The sequence below is a fragment of the Coregonus clupeaformis genome, chromosome 27, assembly GCF_020615455.1.
Source record: "Coregonus clupeaformis isolate EN_2021a chromosome 27, ASM2061545v1, whole genome shotgun sequence".
Taxonomy (NCBI): domain Eukaryota; kingdom Metazoa; phylum Chordata; class Actinopteri; order Salmoniformes; family Salmonidae; genus Coregonus; species Coregonus clupeaformis.
In genome coordinates, this window is record NC_059218.1 from 40,352,239 (window position 1) to 40,376,936 (window position 24,698).

The 24,698-nt window shown below is 43.4% G+C and overlaps 1 protein-coding gene across 5 annotated transcripts in view; it reads left to right on the forward strand.

Moving 5' to 3' along the window:
• The first annotated feature begins 3,346 nt into the window (after nt 1–3,346).
• LOC121542117 (phosphatidylinositol-binding clathrin assembly protein) overlaps nt 3,347–24,698 on the forward strand; it is a 42,017-nt gene continuing 20,665 nt past the window's right edge. For 3 of the 5 annotated variants that reach the window (XM_041851588.2, XM_041851589.2, XM_041851590.2), the window contains exons 1-12: nt 3,347–4,164; nt 5,746–5,888; nt 6,423–6,498; nt 6,715–6,817; nt 7,134–7,227; nt 7,338–7,449; nt 7,698–7,804; nt 8,810–8,851; nt 10,774–10,859; nt 11,236–11,329; nt 11,604–11,737; nt 12,043–12,143. In XM_041851588.2, coding sequence (XP_041707522.1) covers nt 4,035–4,164; nt 5,746–5,888; nt 6,423–6,498; nt 6,715–6,817; nt 7,134–7,227; nt 7,338–7,449; nt 7,698–7,804; nt 8,810–8,851; nt 10,774–10,859; nt 11,236–11,329; nt 11,604–11,737; nt 12,043–12,143 — 1,222 coding nt within the window. In that variant the 5' untranslated portion in view covers nt 3,347–4,034. The remainder of the gene's footprint in view (nt 4,165–5,745; nt 5,889–6,422; nt 6,499–6,714; nt 6,818–7,133; nt 7,228–7,337; nt 7,450–7,697; nt 7,805–8,809; nt 8,852–10,773; nt 10,860–11,235; nt 11,330–11,603; nt 11,738–12,042; nt 12,144–24,698) is intronic. The other 2 variants (XM_041851592.2, XM_041851591.2) reach the window with 2 other exon arrangements.

Sequence of the window (24,698 nt, forward strand, 5' to 3'; positions counted from 1 at the left end):
AGGATCAGCCAGAGCCTTCCGCCAGACAGGATCAGCCAGAGCCTTCTGCCAGACAGGATCAGCCAGAGCCTTCCGCCAGCCAGGATCCGCCAGAGCCGTCCAGCCAGGATCCGCCAGAGCCGTCCAGCCAGGATCCGCCAGAGCCAGCCAGCCAGGATCCGCCATTCAGTCCGGTGCTGCCCCTCAGGCCGGTGCTGCCCCTTAGTCAGGTACTGTCCCTTAGTCCGGTGCTGCCCCTTAGTCCGGTGCTGCCCCTTAGTCCGGTGCCGCCCCTTAATCCAGTGGGGTTTAGTTGGGGGGTGGTCATGTGGAGGGGGCTACGGAAGCGGATAGTGACTAAGGTGGGGTGGGGACCACGACCTGGGCCAGAGCCGCCACCATGGACAGACGCCCACCCAGACCCTCCCCTAGACTGTATGCTGGTGCGCCCGGAGTTCGCACCTTTAGGGGGGGGTACTGTGACACTCTGGCTCCATGGACTTTGATTATTGAGCCAGGGTTGTTCATTTTCTTTGTTTGGGTGTATTTCTATGTTGGGTATTCTAGTTGTTCATTTCTATGTTTGGTGATTAGTCATATGACTCCCAATCGGAGGTAACGAGTGTCAGCTGTCGGCTCGTTATCTCTGATTGGGAGCCATATTTAAACTGTGTGGTTTCTCCTTGGTTTTGTGGGTTTTTGTTCCTTTTGGTCAGTGTACCGTGGACTTCATTGAGTCGTCTTTTGTTTGTAGTCCGATAACGTTTATTTAATAAAGTCATGTTTCTTGGACACGCTGCGCCTTGGTCATACTTGGACGACATAGACCCTCGTGACAGTGTTAAACAAATCAAAATACATGTTATATTTCAGATTCTTCAAATAGCCACCCTTTGCCTTGATGACAGCTTTGCACACTCTTGGCATTCTCTCAACCCGCTTCATGAGGTAGTCACCTGGAATGCATTTCAATTAACAGGTGTGCCTTCTTAAAAGTTAATTTGTGGAATTTCTTTCCTTCTTAATGCGTTTGAGCCAATCAGTTGTGTTGTGACAAGGTAAGGTTGGTATACAGAAGATAGCCCTATTTGGTAAAAGACCAAGTCCATATTATGGCAAGAACAGCTCAAATAAGCAAAGAGAAACGACAGTCCATCATTACTTTAAGACATGAAGGTCAGTCAATACGGAAGATTTCAATAACTTTTAAAGTTTCTTCAAGTGCAGTCGCAAAAACCATCAAGTGCTATGATGAAACTGGCTCTCATGAGGACCGCCACAGGAATGGAAGACCCAGAGTTACCTCTGCTGCAGAGGATAAGTTCATTAGAGTTACCAGCCTCAGAAATTGCAGGCTGTGTAAGGGCTATTTTACCAAGAAGGAGAGTGATGGAGTGCTACATCAGATGACCTGGCCTCCACAATCCCCCGACCTCAACCTAATTGAGATGGTTTGGGATGAGTCGCACCACAGAGTGAAGGAAAAGCAGCCAACAAGTGCTCAGCATATGTGGGAACTCCTTCAAAACTGTTGGAAAAGCATTCCAGGGGATGCTGGTTGAGAGAATGCCAAGAGTGTGCAAAGCTGTTATCAAAGCAAAGGGTGGCTATTTATTTTCTTAACTGCATTGTTGGTTAAGGGCTTGTAAGTAAGCATTTCACTGTAAGGTCTACACCTGTTGTATTTGGCGCATGTGGCAAATAAAATTTGATTTGATTTAAATTAAATAAAAAGTTCAGGAGAAGTTGAAAGGGAAAAATATATTATGAGAGAGATGTGCTGTATTTCTCCATGTGAACTTATGATCATGTTTGTGTGAGAAATGGTTAACATAATCATATATACTGAGTGTACAAAACATTAAGAACACCTGCTCTTTCCATGACATAGTGACCACACGGTCACAGCACCTGTTAGTATATCTTTACTGTTTCCCATTACATTATTGTATTTATTTCCAAATGCTTGCTTTCCCTGCTGTTGACTGTTGTACTGTACATTGCAGTATAGGCCTGTAGCTTTAACTGAATTAAAATGGCTTTCATGTGGGGTTCAGAGGAATTTTCTTTTTCCTTTTATTCAGCCTATGTATTAATGACCATGTTAATAGTAAGAGTTGTCCAACACAGCGTGTTAATACAATGTTGTCACTATGTAGTTACAGTATTACTACACAGGTGTAAGAGGATAGTGTTGATATCGGGACAAACTCTTTTCCCGCTACTTCGATACGAAGTGATTTTCGTAGCAGGTTAGGAGAGCATTTTCGCTTACCCTAACCCATTTCCTAACCTTAACCTCAGTCTCCTAACCGGCTACGTTCATTTTCCTAACCTGCTGCGAAAGTTATTACCTGCTACGAAAAAGGTAACTTCCGTATCGAAGTGGCATAAAAAGTGTTTCTCTATTGATATCAGTTCTCCTCTCATCCTCACCTGCATCCCCCATCAATGATCTGATCCCAGAATGAAGCTGGGCTAGAAATGGAGAAAACAGTGCATTTCAAACCTTTTCATTATTTGGGTAGGCTCCATTTATTTTATTTTTTTACATCCCATACAGTAGCCCGTTTATCAGATATTTTAATGCCAACTGTGACTCATATTAGGTCCTTTATCTCACATGCAGACTGAGAAGTCACATTTGGGGCAAAAGGCCTAGATCAGGGATGGGCAACTCCAGTCCTCAGGAGCATGATTGGTGTCACACCCAGCTAACACACCTGACTTCAATAATCATCTAATCATGATCTTCAGTTTAGAACGGAATTAGTTTAATCAGCTATCTTTGCTAGGGATGGTGAAAAAGTGTGACACTACTCCGGTCCCCGAGGACTGGAGTTGCCCATCGCTAGCCTTGACATTACATGCATATCCTACATTCCTGTAGAGCAGGGTTTCCCAAACTCGGTCTTGGCCCCCCCGGGTGCACGTTTTGGTTTTTGCCCTAGCACTACATAGCTGATTCAAATAACCAACTCATCACCAAGCGTAGATTATTTCAATCAGCTGTGTAGTACTAGGGAAAAACCCCAAAACTTGCAGCCAGGGGTGGCCCCAGGACCGAGTTTGGCAAACCCTGCTGTAGAGAGAGCCAGGAAACTGAGAAGCTGGTGCTTTGTGAAAGGTTGTTGTTATAGCCCAATAATAATTATATAACATCAATACCATACTAGCCCAGGGGTTTGTCTTCAGATGTGTCTGAATCTGATTGGATAGTAGGTCTACTGCAGGCCTAATCAGTTTGAGTTTTAGACAGATTCCATCCACTTCAAATCATGATCCAGCTTCCTAAAATTCAATTGCGGTGTTCCACTTTAAGATGCCCTCCCCGGACTCTTTCTGTGTTGGCCAATCAACCCCTTTCTAAGGCACCTGATTCATAGGCGACACTGCCATTTTACACATGAAGTTTGACTGAAAAAAAAAAAAAGAATAATCAGATACCTAACAAAAAAAACATCAGATTAAACCATATGGAGCACGGCAAGTAAAGGATATGGAAAAACTAAGAGTCATTACTACAAGACCTCGACACGAACACAGGGAAGCTTGAGAGAAAATGCACTAATAATATGCTATTTTGTAACGTCTTCAAAATCAGTCTAGCAGCAATCATCTAACCAGCGCGAACGTTGTGTGATCACCAACCGAGGATTGGTAGGCTAACTAATCAATGATTGCTGCTGTTCAATTGTGTTCATGTAGACTACTGTAGCAGCTCTACACTAACTGGCATCACCCTTGGAAAGCTATTACGGGGATACATTGTAGCATCGCGACCTCCGAACGAATCATTATCGGCTGATTTTGGTGTGGTCCGTTTTGGATAAGGTTTTGGGATTTGTATGTGTGGACCATTGGATTGTCAATAAAATAGATGGTTTACTGAATGTAGCCGTCTATTTTTTTTTGGCCACCGTATGAATTCTGCCATCGGATTCGCGTCAGTGTACGTTTTTGGTTTTCAGACGGGCAGTCTGTTTAGAGGGCACGCTCCCAATCATCACTAAATACATTTTTATTTCTGATTCCCCGATTACTGCTTTTGGAACATGTCTGGACAGTCTATCACGGATCGGATCGCTGCGGCTCAGCACAGCATGACAGGATCAGCTATAAGCAAAGCCGTCTGCAAGGCCACGACGCATGAAGTCAGCGGACCAAAGAAGAAACACCTTGACTGTAGGTTAAGTAGACCACCAGTGTCCCGCCGTTGCTACATATTTAGCAACAAAAGCATTGGTAACATTAAATATTCAAGACGACCTGTATGTTCATCATGTTTGATTGGCCATTGGTGTATTTTTAATAGCAAGGTTTTTCGACATTCTATGATAATAGGCTATGAATAATTGCGCGTCATAGGCTTCAACAGCTCATGTAGTCAATCATTAGTGTCAATATCCTACAGTAGGCTATCGTGCTGTAGCCTAAACATGAGACAAATAGGTTATTACTGAGTGTCATACAGGAAAATGCACACATTGTGATCATAAATAACCTATTAACTTATTCATCATTGTATGAAAAAATAATGCAATAATTTCCCCTTTTAATAGGACAAGCTATGTAGCCTAAAATTTTCGGCAGCTTAGGTTTAGAGGCATAATTTGAGTCCATCTACCTACTAATTCCTCTATTTCCAACTGAGTTTTAGATTAAAATAAGTCTAATTTAAGACTAATACCTTATTAAAAATGGTATTATTCAGAAATTATTGCTGCCTTAAAGGTACATTATATTGTGCTATATGAAGCCTTTGAGGTTTCTCAGCTACTTTAGTTTGTGATGAGCTGGTGTCCATGGGTCATTCATATTAGTGCAATGACAGCAGTGGCATAGACAACCTTGATCTCAACATTTCTATGTTTATCTGTGTGTGGTGTGGAACTGGAGTGTTTATTGGATAGAAAGTATTTTCTCCACGTTTAACTGCTGATGATTAGGTTAGGTGGCTTTCTACCCAAATAATTACTGGACACAATCAATATTGTGTCCAGTCAATCAATTAAGCTCAATCAGTCCTGTCCTGTCCATATACCCAGAGTGCTACTGGTTCAATGGAACAAAATCTGGTTGCCAGTCTGGTTATTTATTGGGAAGGAATGCTTCATAGTAGAATTCTCTATTTACCCAATCTTTATTGAAAGTAATCAATTGTGCAAATTTGAGTGATGTTAGTCATTTTGAGTGGAATTACATAAGCTAAAATCTTGTAGTCATAAAAATTACAATTTCTGAGTGGCATCTGAGAAGACTTGAAATGGGACTTAAATGTGATAGCCTACTGCAATTTAGTTCTTTAAAGAGTCTGTAATGCTATGGATTATCCTGATGCCTCACATAGTTCACATTTTAGTCTTTGAGGAAAGTGGAAAAATCCTGTGGGTAAGAATGTAGGAAATGTCCTTTTTATATTCTCTCGTATGGTTTAGCATAAGCTTAAACTCCTGGGAGGGAAATCCCTCCTACAGTCAAATGTCTAGAAGGACTACACAATTATATTTGAGTTATTTTGATCACCGTCTGTTTTAGAATCAGATTTTCAGTTTTAAAATGTTAATTACTGGTTAGTCACTGTAATTAAGGCATAATAAGTGATAGTTAATTCACTAGTTACAGGATATTTTTGAAGGGTGGGAGGTGCTGACCATAGATCCAATCGCTGTTAGGAATGTTCAGCATGAGTTGATCAACCTGTAGATTATATATAAAGCACTATTCATTGAAAGCACAATCCAATGTTCCCCGTGTTTTTGGTAGACCTGATCCACTGCACCAATGAGCTGAACGTGAGTGTCCCCCACCTGGCTGACACGTTGTTTGAGAGGACAGCCAACAACAGCTGGGTGGTGGTCTTCAAATCCCTCATCACCACACACCACCTCATGATGTACGGCAACGAGGTACGTATCACACACACACACAGTTTTAACCTAACCTTAACCCCTAACCCTAAAACGATACCTAACCCTAACTCCTAAACCTAACCGTAACCCTAATTGTAACCCTAACCCTACACCTAACCTCTAAGCCTAAAATAGCATTTTTCCTCGTGGGGACCGGCAAGATGTCCCCACTTGTCCGATTCTTCCTTGTTTTAAAACACACATACACTAGTAGCTGGGGGGGTGGGATTCAAGGCCTTCATCATCATCACACCACCTCATGATGTACGACAACGACTGGCTTCACTGTAGCTCAATTGTTACTGGTAGAGCATGACGCTTGCAATGCCAGGATAGTGGGTTCAATTTCCGGGACCACCCGTATGTGAAATGTATGCACGCGTGACTGTAAGTCACTTTGGTTAAAAGTGTCTGCTAAATGGAATATACTGTATTATTATATTATTCACTGTTAAAGTCCTCTGGAATTCAAACATTTGATTGAATCTTTATTTTTACTGGTTTTGACCCCACTCTGTATTTTTTCACCAGCGATTAATCCAGTACCTGGCGTCCAGAAACACACTTTTTAACCTGAACAACTTCTTGGATAAGGGGGCATTACAAGGTACTGTTGGGAATTTGTCAATGCAAGTCATTTCACACCAGAGACATACTGTACAGAAGTCACAGGCACAAAATACATTATAATCGTGCAATGCATTAACAACAGTGTGCAGTACAAGAGTTCAAACTGTCGCTCTGAATGCACTGCAGAGGTGTGGCTCTGTAAGCTGCCAGGTCAGCACTCTAAATATTAATGTAAGTGCTCCCTCTCTGCCAGGTTATGACATGTCAACGTTCATCAGACGCTACAGCCGCTATCTGAATGAGAAGGCCATGTCCTACAGACTGGTGGCAGTGGACTTCACCAAGATGAAGAGGGGGTAAGATGTCCTGTAGTGGCCAGTGTGGAAAACCTCCACAGTTTCACCCTGGGAGACATCATTTACCTCAGTGGCCAGGCCCTCCTCAAGAGGGAGAAACAGTGGCAATAATGGGGACGAGCCTTAAATAGATTCAAGGTAACCTAGCTAAACCAGTCACTTATTTCAGCAGCCACTTTGGATAATGTGGGGATTATATGATTGACATGGAGATACTTCTGTCTGTTTGAGCAGTTGTGTGATTCATGCTGTATGAACATGTTAGTCAGTCACCACTTGTCCTGTTAAAGTGGTGCTGCGTGTCTCTTGCTGACAGGGTTGATGGTATGATGCGAACCATGACCGTTGACAAGCTGATCAAGACTCTACCTATCATTCAGAATCAGCTGGATGCACTCCTGGACTTTCAGGTAGGCTGCATGGTTGTGGTGTTGAGCAGTCCTTAATATGGGCTACATGACGACAGTGAGCTAGCGGTCAGTATGAACTCTCAATGTCTCTTCATCTGTTCTCGTCCCAGGCTAACGCTAATGAACTGACCAATGGCGTCATCAACAGCGCCTTCATGCTGCTCTTTAAAGACTCCATCCGCCTCTTTGCTGCCTACAATGAAGGAGTTATCAACATGCTGGGTAAGTACACTCTATCTGTTAGTTAGAGGAGAACTATGATGTTTCTATGATGTCACTAGGATGTCACTAGGATGTTTCTATGATGTCACTAGGATGTTTCTAGGATGTCACTAGGATGTCACTAGGATGTTTCTATGATGTCACTAGGATGTTTGTAAAATTATCTAGAAAATAACTAGCTAAAATCCTTTGTCCCTTTTTGTTTTATTCTTCGCTTAGTTAACGTATCCTCTTTTTGTATCCTAAAGAGAAATATTTTGACATGAAGAAGAACCAATGCAAAGACGCCCTGGAGATCTATCAGACGTTTCTCAACAGAATGACCAAGCTGTCAGAGTTTCTCAAAGTTGCAGAGGTAATGTTTTCCCTGTTTCGTTTGTGTTGAGGAAAGGAAGGTTTCCGATAGATCCAGCAGGAAGGTGGGGCTCTTCTCCCGGACCTCTGCTCCTCTCTCTCTTGCTCTCAGTGTGGTGGAGGCTTATGCTGAGGTCATGAATGCAGAGGTTTGCCTATTAGTAGGCATAAAAACCTCACAGTGAAGGCCCCTCCATGTGCTGCCTGTTCTGATGCCTGTTCTGATGCCTGTTCTGATGCCTGTTCTGATGCCTGTTCTGATGCCTGTACTGATGCCTGTTCTGATGCCTGTGTTGCATGTCTTATCAAGAGGTGTTTTCTTACACTTCCCTTTCTCTCTTTTGCAATGATGAATGTCTGCCGTTATCCAAGTAAAGTACTACTTGATGAATGTCTGCTGTTATCCAAGTAAAGTACTACTTGCAATTCAGAAGGCCATATTGCGAAGATAATTAGTATCTCTTTTTATAATTTCTCGTGCATTCTTTTATTAAAAGGCTTTCTTGCTGTCTTTACTGATTTGGTTACTATTTGAGAAAGGTTTGGGGTGATGGGGGTGGGGTTCTATCCAAAAACTGGCTAACGTTGACTTTAAGGGCCCATTCATTTACTTGTCTAACAACGTGTTTGTCATTTGTACCCATTCTTTTTTCGTACAAAGTCAACATTAGTTGTGTGTTTTCTTTTTGGATGTTTCTCACCTTGCAGTCACATGAGTATTACAGCCCAATGTACCCGGCCCACCTGTCAATGGCATTTCAGTGTGTTAACATTCATTTCAAACCAGTCTTCAGATCCTTTGTGTGTGGGCATGTCAATTCCCCTGTTGTCTTTTTGTTGTTTTGTTTGTAGTCACTGCATGGAGTAATGGATCATTTGGTTTGATTCTTCTTTCTCCCTCCTCCACACACCTACCCCTTTATTCTGTGGTTGTTGGTTTTATTTGTTTGTTTATTATGTTTGGTTTTTGCCCCCCCCTCCCCTCCCCTCCTTTTTTGTGACACAGCAAGTTGGAATTGATCAGGGTGACATCCCAGATCTCACACAGGTCAGTGGTACATTTCATCTCAATATCTCCCATGTGGCTCCATTCTAAACGCTTTCATTCCCTACTCACCCTACAGGCTTCCACAATCCCCTCTCATTCTGATGAACCTCCCTCTCTCTGGGGTAGAGAGGGGGCTACTTCCAAAATGGGTTCCAAATATGTTACCCTTCCTAATTTTGGCGATTGTGCAAAACATAAGACTTCCCTGGTCTTGCAGATTTTAGGTAGACTGATCATTTATTTTACTTAACTTTTATACATTTTAGTCATATAGCAGACGCTCTTATCCAGAGCGACTTACAGTTAGTGCATTCATCTTAACATAGCTAGGTGGGACAACCACATATCACAGGCATAGAAAGTATATTTCCCCTCAATAACAGGGGGGCGGTGCAAGTGCTGGTGAATATAATTTTTTGCTTTACCTTGATTTTAGTATTTTTTTCTAGTTAAATCACAGTTTTATCAAGTTAACCCACAAAATACATTGTTTGATTTTGAAATGACACTGAAAAGTCAGGCAAATTCAGCCTCTGTCCTAGCAGATATGGGTGTATGGGGCTTGCCCATATAAGCCTTTTGTACATCAAGGTTTGACATCCCTTAATAGAATAGCTTAACAGAGGAATCAAGCTCTTGATTTCTCATACAGTTTAACTTTGTGTTGCCTCAAAATGAACACTATTGTATGTATTTTTCCTGAAAAGATATCCCATCAAAATAGCTGTGGGGAGAGCAGCGAATGGTTTCTACCAAATTGGTTTCTGCAAATATTACTTGCAAAGTGTACATAATGCCATCCTAAGCACTGCATAACATCAGATGTGATGCTACAAACACTAGTTGAAGCTTTCTTCAATGACATTCATGGTGTTTCCCTCCACATGGGGAAAAATAAACATGAACAAATGTTTCTGTCAACTGTTATGTCATGTTTGCAGTGCTTATGAAGACCTTATGTATCCCTGTTCAACTAAATAGTAGCCCATGTCTTTACTGAGCTGTAGATGGTTTTCTCTTTACTTTAAACTTTTAGTATATTCTAGAATTCTCTGAAGAAGGATATCCAGAATTATAATTATTCACTTTTCCCCAAAATAAGTATAGAAGTATGCAAGTTGCTGCATGTGTTAAGATTGTATTCTGTAATGAAAAGCAAGCTTTGAGTTGAAACGTGGGTATGACATGAGCAAAATGAATTAGCTCATCCTTGATATCTTTATAAAAGATGCTATTCATTTGCCAAATGTGTTTTACCTAATTTCCATCAGATGTTTTGCCTTTCTGTCACTTAATTCGTTTGGCTTCCAAACCTTTTTGAATTGGACACTAAGCTAATGACAAAATTGTAGCATCCACTAATATTATGTCTCCTCTAACCTGTAAAATACAATTTATTAAATGTATATATTCATGAATGAATAGTGACTCAAATTAGTATATAAAATGGAATCCATTGGTTAATTGGCCGTTATTGGACTGTGATTTCTGTGTGTAGGGGCATATATGCATGGAATAAGCTCCTTTCTGTATGCCAACAGTCAGTGTGATGTATTCTGAACCCCTCAGGCCCATACACTCTAATGACCTCCCAGGCCTGTCAACTTGATTGCATGAGAGAGACTACTGATCTGTGCATGTCTGGCGTGAAGCCAAACCTAATTATACCAGATATATTGATATGTAAAAATACCTGCAAATATGGAGACTGTACTGAACATGTATAAGCTTAGGATAATGTGTCATTTGGCTCTCTCTGTGTGTGTCTGTGTGGCTGTGCGTGCAAAAATGTGTGCGCACTGCACCTGTGTGTGTGTGTGTGTGTGTGTGTGTGTGTGTGTTTTCCCAATTTTACTACACACTGCAGTCCTCCCTTAGTAAAGTATTGTTGCTCCATTCCTCCCACCCCCTTTCTCCATCAGGCCCCAAGCAGCCTCCTGGAAGCCCTGGAGCAGCATCTGTCCTCTCTGGAGGGGAGGAAAATCAAGGAGCTCTCCACAGCCACCAGGTATCACACACTGACACTATGTTTCAGGCTTCGAGTCTCAAGGAGGCATTTACACTGAAGCTGGCATGTCAACACATTTATCACTCACTGAAGCAGGCATGTCAACACATGTATCGCTCACTGAAGCTTTGGTAGACTATGAGGATGAATATACACATGCTCCACCATTAGCTAGTATGTGATGTCTTGACATCAACAGAAATGTCACACTACTGCTGTGGTATGCTTTAGAGTACCTGTCTTTTGCAATACAATTACGGCACATGGTCAGGCACGTTATTAGTGTTTTTCTGATCCCAGTGGTTAGTCCCAGAGTGCTATGTGTGACAGTTAGTGTGCATGGTGGTCCCTGACAAGCGCTGTGTGGTGTCTCCAGAGCCAGCACCTTATCCAGTGCTGTATCATCACTGTCCAGCACTGGCATCTCCCTCAGCCTCATGGAGCAGAAGGAGGACCAGAACAGCTTCCAGGTCAGACAGGGTCACTGCTACCACTCTAGAATAACTTTCTTGAATAGACCATTACAATGTAAATGCATTACTGTATGAATACTTATATAAATTAGTATAAGTTATTATAACGCTTATACATTTACATATTATAAACACTTAAGTTATAAATTGTTCTAACTTTCACATAATGTACTCCTATGTAGGCTAATAAGGAAACAAATGTAAAAACCCAGATCCTGTTGTACTCTCTTTTCTCACATGTAGATTTCACTTCTGTGTGTCTGTCCCACAGGATGAGGGAGCCAAGGTGATTGACATGCAGACGCCCACTGTCTCTCCCAGCGCCCAGTCAGTGGGCAGTGCCAACAGCAGCAGTGGGGCCACAGAACTCTTCTCCAACTCATCTGTTGTATCCGTTACAAATAAGTAAGCAGACCTACTGTCTGATAATCGTTGTGTTTAAGACCTATGGGTATGTTTCACAGAGTTTGTTTTCTCTGTATAACTACACTATGTATCTTATTAAAAATGGCAGCTAGCTAAATCACTTCATAGTGTATTAGTTGGGTTATTAGTGGATAGGACATGTGAGCCAAGTTCAAATGGAGTCGATACCTGAATGGCAGTGTTCCAAGCGTTTGGACCTCTCTGCTCTAACTCACTCTGTCTGTCTGTGTGTGTGGCCTGAAGGGGTCTGCTCTGCTGACCGTCTTTCTCCTCTGTCTCCCCAGCGTGCCAAACCTCACCAGCGACCTATTCAACGTCCAGCCCGCCTTCAACCCTACCATCCAGACCACACACACTGTACCGTCTAACAACAACGCCTGGGGAGGTGAGGCTCACAGATTACACGTCCATACAGTACAAACACACATTGTATACTCCTGAAGTCTTCCACAAATTATTTCAAGCTAACCAAGTCAGGCACATTCTAACAGGTTGTGATTGACAGAATTCTGTCAATTTAGGACCTGAATTTATGTTAATTGAGTTTAAGTGGAATTGACCCCAACCTTTGTTAGAAGAAGTGAAATGTCCAGTTGTGTCCCTAATGCAGTTTCCTCCTCTTTTGTCCTATGATGCCTATCCCTGCTGGGTCCCTCTCTCTCTGATCGGTGAGTTAACATGGCTTGTAGCTTTCTACTGGACACCTGACAGGACTGAAATAGCCTTACAATATGCCTGGGGCTAGGGCTATTGACCTGTAGCCAGTCTCTCTCTCTCTCTCTCTCTCTCTCTCTCTCTCTCTCTCTCTCTCTCTCTCTCTCTCCGCCAGTCTCTCTCGCCAGTCTCTCTCTCTCGCCAGTCTCTCTCTCTCTCTCTCTCTCTCTCTCTCTCTCTCTCTCCGCTCTCAGTCTCTCTCTCGCCAGTCTCTCTCTCTCTCGCCAGTCTCTCTCTCTCTCGCCAGTCTCTCTCTCTCTCTCTCTCGCCAGTCTCTCTCTCTCTCTCTCTGCTCAGTCTCTCTCTCTCTCTCTCGCCAGTCTCTCTCTCTCTCTCGTCTCTCTCTCTCTCTCTCTCGCCAGTCTCTCTCTCTCTCTCTCTCGCAGTCTCTCTCTCTCTCTCTCTCGCCAGTCTCTCTCTCTCTCTCTCTCTCGCCAGTCTCTCTCTCTCTCTCTCTCGCCAGTCTCTCTCTCTCTCCTCGCCAGTCTCTCTCTCTCTCTCTCTCGCCAGTCTCTCTCTCTCTCTCTCGCCAGTCTCTCTCTCGTCTCTCTCGCCAGTCTCTCTCTCTCTCTCTCTCGCCAGTCTCTCTCTCTCTCTCTCTCGCCAGTCTCTCTCTCTCTCTCTCTCGCCAGTCTCTCTCTCTCTCTCTCTCGCCAGTCTCTCTCTCTCTCTCTCGCCAGTCTCTCTCTCGGTCTCTCTCGCCAGTCTCTCTCTCTCGCCAGTCTCTCTCTCGGTCTCTCTCGCCAGTCTCTCTCGCCAGTCTCTCTCTCTCTCGCCAGTCTCTCTCTCTCTCTCTCGCCAGTCTCTCTCTCGCCAGTCTCTCTCTCGGTCTCTCTCTCGCCAGTCTCTCTCTCTCTCTCTCTCTCAGTCTCTCTCTCGGTCTCTCTCGCCAGTCTCTCTCAATTCAATTCAATTCAAGCTGCTTTATTGGCATGAAAAACATTGCGTCAATATTGCCAAAGCAACAATGTATACAATATACATTGTAAAAAAAAATAATAACAAATAATAATAAAAATGGTAGTAAATAATAATAAATAAATAACAACAATAAAATGGTAACAGTCAATAGTATAAATATACAAATCTAAATATGGAAAATGAAACTATAACTAACTTATAACTAAATAACAATATTAAGTACGTTACTATTTACTATGCAGATGTTATTATTCAGTGTCCCTCAGGCTATGGCAGGCAAATACATATTTGGCTGCAAGAGGAGCCATAGCTCCTTCGCCCATGAGTATTTTTAGTTTTTCCTCTGGGTTTAATAAGTTAAAATTTGGAACAAATCTAGTCATTTCTGTGAATAATGAATGTCTTTGTGAGGAATATTTATCACAGTAAAGGAGAAAGTGCATTTCTGTTTCTACCTCCCCTGTCGTGCAGTGACCACATATACGCTCCTCTTTGGGTAGCCATGTCTTTTTATGTCTGCCGGTTTCTATTGCCAATTGGTGGTCACTCAGCCTGTACTTGGTAAGGATCTGTCTCTGCTTCGTATCTCTGACAGAGTAGAGATAATCAGCCAATTCATATTCTCTGTTTAGGGTCAGATAGCAATTTAGTCGGCTTTGGGATTTTGTTTTGTTTTTCCAATGTTGTAAATATGAGTCCTTTGATTGGTTCATGATTTTGTTCATTAGAATTCTTTCTTTTGAAGCAGTGCTGGTGTCAGCTTGGTTGGTTAGGTCCAACACCAGCTGACTGAGAGGGCTCGTTTCTGGGCTCAGCTCTTGGGTTTGAAGTGCTTTAAATTGCAGACTTGAATTTGGACTTGAATTTAGATGTAGCCAAAATTTTAATGATCTTTTCTGTATTTTTATTACTACTGGAAAGCGGCCCAATTCTGCCCTACATGCATTAGTTGGTGTATTTCTCTGGACTTTAAGAATATTCCGACAGAATTCTGCATGTAGGGCTTCAATTGGATGTTTGTCCCATATTTTAAAGTCCAGTTTATTGAGTGGCCCCCAAACCTCACTTCCGTAAAGAGCTATTGGTAGGATTACACTGTCAAATATTTTGGTCCAAATTCTAATTGGGATATTGATTTTGAATAATTTCATTTTTATTGCATACAATGCTCTGCGGGCTTTTTCTTTGAGTGCATTCACTGCCATATTAAAGTTTCCCGATGCAGATATGGTCAGACCAAGGTATGTGTAATTTTTAGTGTGTTCAATTATGGTGTTGTTCAGGGTGAATTTATATTTGTGTTTCTGACATCTGTTTTTTTTTTTGGAAAATCATGATTTTTTTTTTTTGAAATTTACTGCCAGGGCCCAATTATTGCAATATTGCTCTAGAATGTTAAGGTTCTGTTGAAGACCTTCTTTGGTTGGTGATAGAAGTACCAAGTCATCAGCATATAGCAGGTATTTTACCTCTGTGTCAAATAGTGTAAGTCCTGGGGCTGGAGAATGGTCTAACATGTCTGCTAACTCATTGATATAAATGTTGAAAAGATTTGGACTCAAACTGCAGCCTTGTCTCACACCTCGACGTTGTGAAAAGAATTCTGTTCTTTGGTTTTTGATTTTTATTGCACACTTGTTTTCTGTGTACATACATTTTATTAAGTCATACACCTTACCACCAAGCCCACTTTGGAGAATTTTGTAGAATAGCCCTTCATGCCAAATAGAATCAAATGCTTTTTTAAAGTCAATAAAGCAAGCAAATATTTTGCCCTCTTTTTTTTGGTGTACGTGTTTATTAATTAGTGTATGTAAGGTGTATATATGGTCAGTAGTGCGATGGTTAGGGAGAAAGCCAATTTGACATTTACTTATTACATTTTTTCTCTTGAAGAAAGGTTTGAATTCTTGAATTCAAAATGCTACAGAAAACCTTTCCCAAGTTGCTGTTTACGCAAATTCCCCTGTAATTATTGGGGTCTGATTTGTCTCCACATTTGTGGATAGGGGAGATGAGCCCCTGGTTCCAGACATCAGGGAAGCAGCCAGAAGATAAAACTATGTTGAACAACTTAAGCACAGCATTTTGCAACTCAGGTGTGCTGTTTTTCAGCATTTCATTTCTGATGTTATCTAGACCACAAGCCTTCTTTGATTTTATAGATTTTAGCTTTTCATTTAGTTCTTGTTGGGTTATTGGGTAATCTAATGGATTTTGGTTGTTTTTAATGACCGATTCAAGGATGTTCAATTTTTCTTGAATTTCTAATTGGTTCTGTTGTAATTCTTTTTGTGGGATGTTTTTGTATAGATTATCAAAATAAGTTTTCCAAATTCCTTCATCTTGTATGGCTAATTCTTGTGGCTTTGTCATGCTTAAATTGTTCCACATGTCCCAGAACTGATTTTGGTCAATTGCACTTTCAATTTCATCAAGTGTCTTGTTGGTATAATTCAATTTCTTGCGTTTTAGTGTATGTTTATACTGTTTCAGAGTTTCAAAGTATTCATAGCGTAGATCTGGGTTGTTTTGCTGCTTATGTTTTCATTTGAAATTTGTCTTAGGTGTTTTCTAATTGTTTTACATTCGTTATCAAACCATTTTTCAGAAACATTTTGTTTTTTGTTTCTGATGTTGCATTTCTTTGGTTTTCTCAAATTTGCTTTCGATGCTGCTTTTTGGAAAATGTTATTTATGTTTTGAGTAGCCGAATTGACACCTTCTTTATTGTTTTGGTATTGTGAGTAATTGAAAAACTGTATAGAGTTCATTTCATTTGAGTTCAATGTTTCAATGAATCTCTCTGCACTGTTTTGAGCCCATCTGTACGATTGGTTCATGTTGTAGAGTTTATTCGGCTGTTTTTTTGAATGAATATTGCCGGTTAATTTCTTCAGAAACACGTTGATCTGACTGTGATCTGACAATGGTGTCTGTGGTCTGACAGTGAATGCACTAATGGAGGAGGGGTCAATGTCAGTGATGGCATAATCGACTACACTTGTCCCAAGAGCTGAGCAGTAAGTAAACCGACCTAAAGAGTCCCCTCTGATTCTACCATTAAGCATGTACAGGCCTAAGGCTCGACAGAGATGCACTAACTCCTTCCCATTTTTGTTCAGTATTTGGTCAGGACTGTTTCTATTATTTATAATTGGGCTACTGTACAAGGAGGGGTGTCCCAATATGTGGTGGTTACCTCCCGCATCAGTGTAGTCAGGTTCAGAACCTGTTCTTGCATTGAAATCTCCACAAAGAAGCACTTTACCCTCTGCCTGAAATTGAATGATTTCTGTATGGAGATTGTCAAAAAACTGATCATCATAATATGATGAATCTGAAGGAGGAGCATAAGCTGCACATATGTATACATCATTGTCACAATAGATTGTACCTTTGTTAAGTTTTAACCAAATGTGATTAGTACCTTTTTTCATTTCATTCAGTGCTAAGTCCTGCTTATGCCAAATGATGATTCCACCTGAGTCTCGGCCCCGTTTAACATGTTTATGTTTGATTGATGGTAGTAAACTTTCTCTATAGCCTGAGGGACACTGAGTATCTATGTCTCCACGACACCATGTTTCCAGTAGGATTATGATGTCCTGTCCCTTGATGTTTTTAATCAATTCTGGATTTGTTGTTTTATAACCAAAATGTGAAGAGTACAGGCCCTGGATATTCCAAGAGCTGATAGTTAATGAACTCATTTATAATAAGTGATATTCACTGGTTTGAGTAAAGTACATTGAAAAAATATGTATATATAATAATAATAGTAATATATATATATATATATGTGTATATATATATATATATATATATATATACATACATACATACATATATACACATACATACACATACATACATACATACATACATACATACATACATACATACATACATACATACATACATACATACATACATACATACATACATACATACATACATACATACATACAGTGGGGAAAAAAAGTATTTAGTCAGCCACCAATTGTGCAAGTTCTCCCACTTAAAAAGATGAGAGGCCTGTAATTTTCATCATAGGTACACGTCAACTATGACAGACAAAATGAGGGAAAAAAATCCAGAAAATCACATTGTAGGATTTTTTATGAATTTATTTGCAAATTATGGTGGAAAATAAGTATTTGGTCACCTACAAACAAGCAAGATTTCTGGCTCTCACAGACCTGTAACTTCTTCTTTAAGAGGCTCCTCTGTCCTCCACTCGTTACCTGTATTAATGGCACCTGTTTGAACTTGTTATCAGTATAAAAGACACCTGTCCACAACCTCAAACAGTCACACTCCAAACTCCACTATGGCCAAGACCAAAGAGCTGTCAAAAGACACCAGAAACTAAATTGTAGACCTGCACCAGGCTGGGAAGACTGAATCTGCAATAGGTAAGCAGCTTGGTTTGAAGAAATCAACTGTGGGAGCAATTATTAGGAAATGGAAGACATACAAGACCACTGATAATCTCCCTCGATCTGGGGCTCCACGCAAGATCTCACCCTGTGGGGTCAAAATGATCACAAGAACGGTGAGCAAAAATCCCAGAACAACACGGGGGGACCTAGTGAATGACCTTCAGAGAGCTGGGACCAAAGTAACAAAGCCTACCATCAGTAACACACTATGCCGCCAGGGACTCAAATCCTGCAGTGCAAGACGTGTCCCCCCTGCTTAAGCCAGTACATGTCCAGGCCCGTCTGAAGTTTGCTAGAGTGCATTTGGATGATCCAGAAGAGGATTGGGAGAATGTCATATGGTCAGATGAAACCAAAATATAACTTTTTGGTAAAAACTCAACTCGTCGTGTTTGGAGGACAAATAATGCTGAGTTGCATCCAAAGAACACCATACCTACTGTGAAGCATGGGGGTGGAAACATCATGCTTTGGGGCTGTTTTTTCTGCAAAGGGACCAGGACGACTGATCCGTGTAAAGGAAAGAATGAATGGGGCCATGTATCGTGAGATTTTGAGTGAAAACCTCCTTCCATCAGCAAGGGCATTGAAGATGAAATGTGGCTGGGTCTTTCAGCATGACAATGATCCCAAACACACTGCCCGGGCAACGAAGGAGTGGCTTCGTAAGAAGCATTTCAAGGTCCTGGGTGGCCTAGCCAGTCTCCAGATCTCAACCCCATAGAAAATCTTTGGAGGGAGTTGAAAGTCTGTGTTGCCCAGCGACAGCCCCAAAACATCACTGCTCTAGAGGAGATCTGCATGGAGGAATGCGCCAAAATACCAGCAACAGTGTGTGAAAACCTTGTGAAGACTTACAGAAAATGTTTGACCTGTGTCATTGCCAACAAAGGGTATATAACAAAGTATTGAGAAACTTTTGTTATTGACCAAATACTTATTTTCCACCATAATTTGCAAATAAATTCATTAAAAATCCTACAATGTGATTTTCTGGATTTTTTTTTCTCATTTTGTCTGTCATAGTTGACGTGTACCTATGATGAAAATTACAGGCCTCTCTCATCTTTTTAAGTGGGAGAACTTGCACAATTGGTGGCTGACTAAATACTTTTTTTCCCCACTGTACATACATATACATACATATATATACACATACACACACACACACACATTACACATCACTATTATTATAATACCAGTGCCAATAAAATAAAGGATAGTTGTAAACAAATTAATAAGAATGGCCCAAAAAATAAGTGCAATGCAATCTGCAACCCTGTGTGTGTGTGTGTGTGTGTGTGTGTGTGTGAATTAAAGGCTCTGTCTAGCCCAGTAGTCTGCATATTAGATGCAGTAGTTGGCGCACCTCTCCAATCTCTGATAGTTCTAGGTGTCTTTTGCCAGAGGTTACCTCAGCATATGTAGGCTGATGATCTGAATGATACATGGTGTGGACTGCATCATGTGGTGTACTTCTCTGAAGGACAGTGTTCTGCCCGACCCTGGAGTAGTGGTCAGTGCTGTGTTGTGATGGACCGGGTCCAGTAGAACTGTGTTGTGATGGGCTGGGTCTGGTAGAGCTGTGTTGTGATGGGCCGGGTCTAGTAGAGCTGTGTTGTGATGGGCCGGGTCTGGTAGAGCTGTGTTGTAATGGGGCGGGTCTGGTCGTGCTGTCCTGAGGCGGGCCCCGTCTGGTCGTGCTGTCCTGAGGAGGGTCTGGTCTGGTAAATCTATGCTGTGTTGGGCCCGGTCTTGTAGAGCTGTGCTGTAATAAGCCGTGTCTGGCTCTTCTCTCCTGGGGATGGTGGGGGTACTGTTGTTTCAGACGGTGGGGCAGGGGGGCTCTGCTGCTGGGGTGATGGGTGTGTGGGTCCCTGCCAAGTGTTGCATCCTTTAGGTCCTTAGCAAAAGTTCTGACACTGTCCTGATCAAGGTGTACATTATCGTATAAGTGTTCACATGTCAGAGTGGGATGGTGAGCCGTTCTGACGTTGAGCAGTGAGGCACAGTCCACAGTGATCTGTTGATTTTATTTTGTCGATCAACTGTCCCGGGAAGTCTTTTCTTGGTAGGAGGGTGGACACAACTATATTGGTGGTTGGGAACATAGCCTGTGCCCGTTCTGCTACGCTTCTCACTGCCCCAGATACATTTTCTCCTTTGACATGAAGGTCGTTTGTGCCAGTGTGGATGATTATGTTGTCGGGGTGTCAATCCTGGTCTGACTGAGTAGCTGCATTGCACTGTCAGTTGTAGGACACCAGAACTTATACACCTGGTGTCTAGGGAATAATCTTTCCTGGACTAAGAACTTCCCATTTGAATCAATAAGGATTGCAGTTGTGGGTGACTGTCTGGGTGGAGCAGACTGGGAGACTGGTATTCTGACCTGGGCTGGAGCAGACTGGGAGGCTGGTTGGCTGACCTGGGCTGGAGAAGACTGGGTGGCTGGTTGGCTGACCTGGGCTGCAGACTTAGAGGCTGATAGGTTGACCTGGGCTGGAGCACACTGTGCTGGAGCAGACTGGGAAGCAGGTAGGCTGACTTGGTCTAGAGCAGACTGGGACGCTGGTTGGCTGATCTGGACTGGAGCAGACTGGTAGGCGGGTGCAGTGTCATCAGGCTGTGTGGTGGAGGCCATGCTGGTCTCAGGTTCTGTTTGTGTTGTACCAGGCTGGTGGACATGTTCTCTAGATGCAGAGGACATATTGACTAGCTGCTGGTTGAGGGTGTCAATGTACCTCTCTCTCTGCTCTAGCTCCTTTCTTGTTGTGCTCAGATGGTCTCTGAGGTCATCATTTGTCTGACTCAGTTTGTCCATTCTGCTTTCTAATTTAGCAATAGATGCTCTGCTCTCCTCCCTGAACTGTTTCATCTCTTCTTTTAGTTTCTGGACAGTGTTGTCCTCTTGAAGCTTGTTCTCTCTGAGTTCTATGACCTCTGCTTCGACTAGAGAGAGGGTGTTGTGGAAACGTTGCATAGCAGGTGTTCTTGGTGTTATAGGCATGTCCTTGGCTTTGTCTGCTGCAGGTGAGGTAGGTAGAGGGACATTGAGGGCTTCTTGCTGGGTCACAGAGACTGTTGGGGCCTGCTTTTCTCCATCTCCCTCCTTGACTTGTTCCTCAGTTTCTGAGATGAGTTCAGCTTCTGCTTTTAGGGTAGCAAACATATTCTCAAAAGCCTGAGGCTTGAATCATTGCCTTGTATCAATACAGTTCCATTATTATATAAGTTTACTGTTTGATACGTGTTGCTCTGGTCAGCTTCTTCAAAAATGCTGATCTGACATCCTTGGCTGATGCCTCTCTTTTTGAGAAAGGGAAAGTGTTGCAAATAACTATTTTCCATATGTGCCCTCGTTTGGTATTAAATATTAAATTTGTTCTTGTTTTGCAACTGGTAAGATCTGCAAACAGGCATTCATGGTTCTGTCCCATCATCAAACCTTTGAAACTTTTCTTAGCTTTCTCTGTCTGGATGCCTGGTGGGTAAACAATTTCCATAGCAACGCTGTACACAATGTTGCAATATAAGCGTTGTTTCTTGTATTATTCTTGTATTATTCTTGTGTCTTTTAGAGGACTGTTTTACTTTGATGTCCTTTGTCTTCTGTCCTTATTTTGTCTTATTTTGTCTTTCTTTTCTTCTGTTAACTAGATATTCTTTGTTAGCTAGCTAGCTTCTTCCAGGAGAGTCCCTAGCAACAGCTTAGCAACTGGTAAACAATTCAGCTAGCTAAGATAACTGTACAATTTTATGAAAAATAGTTACTTTTTCAAAAGCCTTTCTTCTTTGTTTGTTGCTTGTTTTGTCTCTTATTCAGTCTTGCAGTTTTCTTTTGTTTTTTTTCCGATGTACTTCACTCTAAAAACCATATAAATTTCAATATTTGTAGGAGCTCATTTTTCAGCAGCTGCTGCTCTATTTGGAATTCCGGAACACCCGGAATCTCTCTCTCGCCAGTCTCTCTCTCTCTCTCTCTCTCGCCAGTCTCTCTCTCTCGCCAGTCTCTCTCTCTCTCGCCAGTCTCTCTCTCTCTCGCCAATCTCTCGCCAGTCTCTCTCTCTCTCGCGCCAGTCTCTCTCTCTCTCTCTCTCTCTCTCTCTCGGTCTCTCTCTCGCCGGTCTCTCTCTCTCTCTCTCTCTCGCCAGTCTCTCTCTCGCCAGTCTCTCTCTCGCCAGTCTCTCTCTCGCCAGTCTCTCTCTCGCCAGTCTCTCTCTCGCCAGTCTCTCTCTCTCTCTCTCTCGCCAGTCTCTCTCTCTCTCTCTCTCGCCAGTCTCTCTCTCTCTCTCTGCTCTCTCGCAGTTTCTCTCTCTCTCTCTCTCCGTCTCTCTCTCTCTCGCCAGTCTCTCTCTCTCTCGCAGTCTCTCTCTCGCCAGTCTCTCTCTCTCTCGCCAGTCTCTCTCTCTCGCCAGTCTCTCTCTCTCTCCCTGTCTCTCTCTCTCTCTCTCTCTCGCCCAGTCTCTCTCTTCGCTCAGTCTCTCTCTCTCTCTGCAGTCTCTCTCTCTCCTCTCTCTCTCCCAGTCTCTCTCTCTCTCTCTCTCGCAGTCTCTCTCTCTCTCGAGTCTCTCTCTCTCTCTCTCTCTCTCTCTCAGTCTCTCTCTCGCCAGTCTCTCTCGCTCAGTCTCTCTCTCAGTCTCTCTCTCGCCAGTCTCTCTCTCGCCAGTCTCTCTCTCTCTCTCTCTCTCTCTCGCCAGTCTCTCTCTCTCGCAGTCTCTCTCTCTCTCTCTTCTGCTAGTCTCTCTCTCTCTCTCTGTCTCTCTCTCTCTCTCTCTTCTCTCTCTCTCTCTCTCTCTGCTCGTCTCTCTCTCTCGAGTCTCTCTCTCTCTCTCTGCTCAGTCTCTCTCTCTCTCTCTCTCTCTCTCGCAGTCTCTCTCTCTCTCTCTCTCTCTCTCTCTCTTGCCAGTCTCTCTCTCTCTCTCTGCTCTCTCTCTCTCGCCAGTCTCTCTCTCTCTCTCTGCTCAGTCTCTCTCTCTCTCTCTTCTCTTCTCTCGCAGTCTCTCTCTCTCTCTCGCTCGTCTCTCTCTCTCTCTCCAGTCTCTCTCTCTCTCCGTCTCTCTCTCTCTCTCGCCAGTCTCTCTCTCTCTCTCTCGCCAGTCTCTCTCGCCAGTCTCTCTCTCTCTCTCTCGCCAGTCTCTCTCTCTCTCTCTCTGCCAGTCTCTCTCTCTCTCTCTCTCCAGTCTCTCTCTCTCTCTCGCCAGTCTCTCTCTCTCTCTCGCCAGTCTCTCTCTCTCTGCCAGTCTCTCTCTCTCTCTCTCTCTGTCTCTCTCTCTCTCTGCTCAGTCTCTCTCTCTCGCGTCTCTCTCTCTCTCTCTCGCTAGTCTCTCTCTCTCTCTCTCTCTCGGTCTCTCTCTCTCTCTCTCTCTCGCCGTCTCTCTCTCTCTCTCGCCAGTCTCTCTCTCTCTCTCGTCTCTCTCTCTCTCTCGTCTCTCTCTCTCTCGCCAGTCTCTCTCTCTCGCCAGTCTCTCTCTCTCTCTCTCTCTCTCTCTCTCTCTCTCTCTCGCCAGTCTCTCTCTCTCTCTCTCTCGCCAGTCTCTCTCTCGCTCAGTCTCTCTCTCTCTCTCGCCAGTCTCTCTCTCTCTCGCCAGTCTCTCTCTCTTCTCTCCTCTCTCTGCTCAGTCTCTCTCTCTCTCTCTCGCGCAGTCTCTCTCTCGCTGTCTCTCTCTCTCTCTCTGCTGTCTCTCTCTCTCTTCTCTCTCTCTCTCTCGCCAGTCTCTCTCTCTCTCTCGCCAGTCTCTCTCTCGCCAGTCTCTCTCTCGCCAGTCTCTCTCTCTCTCTCTCGCCAGTCTCTCTCTCTCTCTCTCTCTCTCTCTCTCTCTCTCTCGCCAGTCTCTCTCTCTCGCCAGTCTCTCTCTCTCTCTGCGCGCAGTCTCTCTCTCTCTCTCTCTCTTGCCGTCTCTCTCTCTCTCATCTCTCTCTCTCTCTCTCGCCAGTCTCTCTCTCTCTCGCAGTCTCTCTCTCTCGTCTTCTCTCTCTCTCGCCAGTCTCTCTCTCTCTCTCTCGCTAGTCTCTCTCTCTCGCGTCTCTCTCTCTCTCTCGCCGTCTCTCTCTCTCTCTCCTAGTCTCTCTCTCTCTCGCTAGTCTCTCTCTCTCTCTCTCGCCAGTCTCTCTCTCTCTCTCTCGCTAGTCTCTCTCTCTCTCTCGCTCAGTCTCTCTCTCTCGTCTCTCTCTCGGTCTCTCTCTCTCTCTCGCGCAGTCTCTCTCTCTCTCTCTCTGTCTCTCTCTCTCGCCAGTCTCTCTCTCTCTCTCTCTCTAGTCTCTCTCTCTCTCTGCGTCTCTCTCTCTCTCTCTCTGTCTCTCTCTCTCTCAGTCTCTCTCTCTCTCGCCAGTCTCTCTCTCTCTCTCTCGCTGTCTCTCTCTCTCTCTCTCAGTCTCTCTCTCTCTAGTCTCTCTCTCTGCAGTCTCTCTCTCTCTCTCTCTCTAGTTCTCTCTCTCTCGCTCAGTCTCTCTCTCTCTCTGCTAGTCTCTCTCTCTCTCTCGCTAGTCTCTCTCTCTCTCTCTCTGCCTGTCTCTCTCTCTCTCGCTAGTCTCTCTCTCTCTCTCTCTTGCCGTCTCTCTCTCTCTCTCTCGCTAGTCTCTCTCTCTCGCTCGAGTCTCTCTCTCTTCTCTCTCTAGTCTCTCTCTCGCTAGTCTCTCTCTCTCTCTCGCCAGTCTCTCTCTCTCTCTCTCTTTGCCAGTCTCTCTCTCTCTCTCGCCAGTCTCTCTCTCTCTCGCAGTCTCTCTCTCTCTCTCTGCGTCTCTCTCTCTCTCTCGCTAGTCTCTCTCTCTCTCTCGCTTAGTCTCTCTCTCTCTCCTCTCTCTCTCTCGCCAGTCTCTCTCTCTCTCTCGCCAGTCTCTCTCTCTCTCTCTCCTCTCTC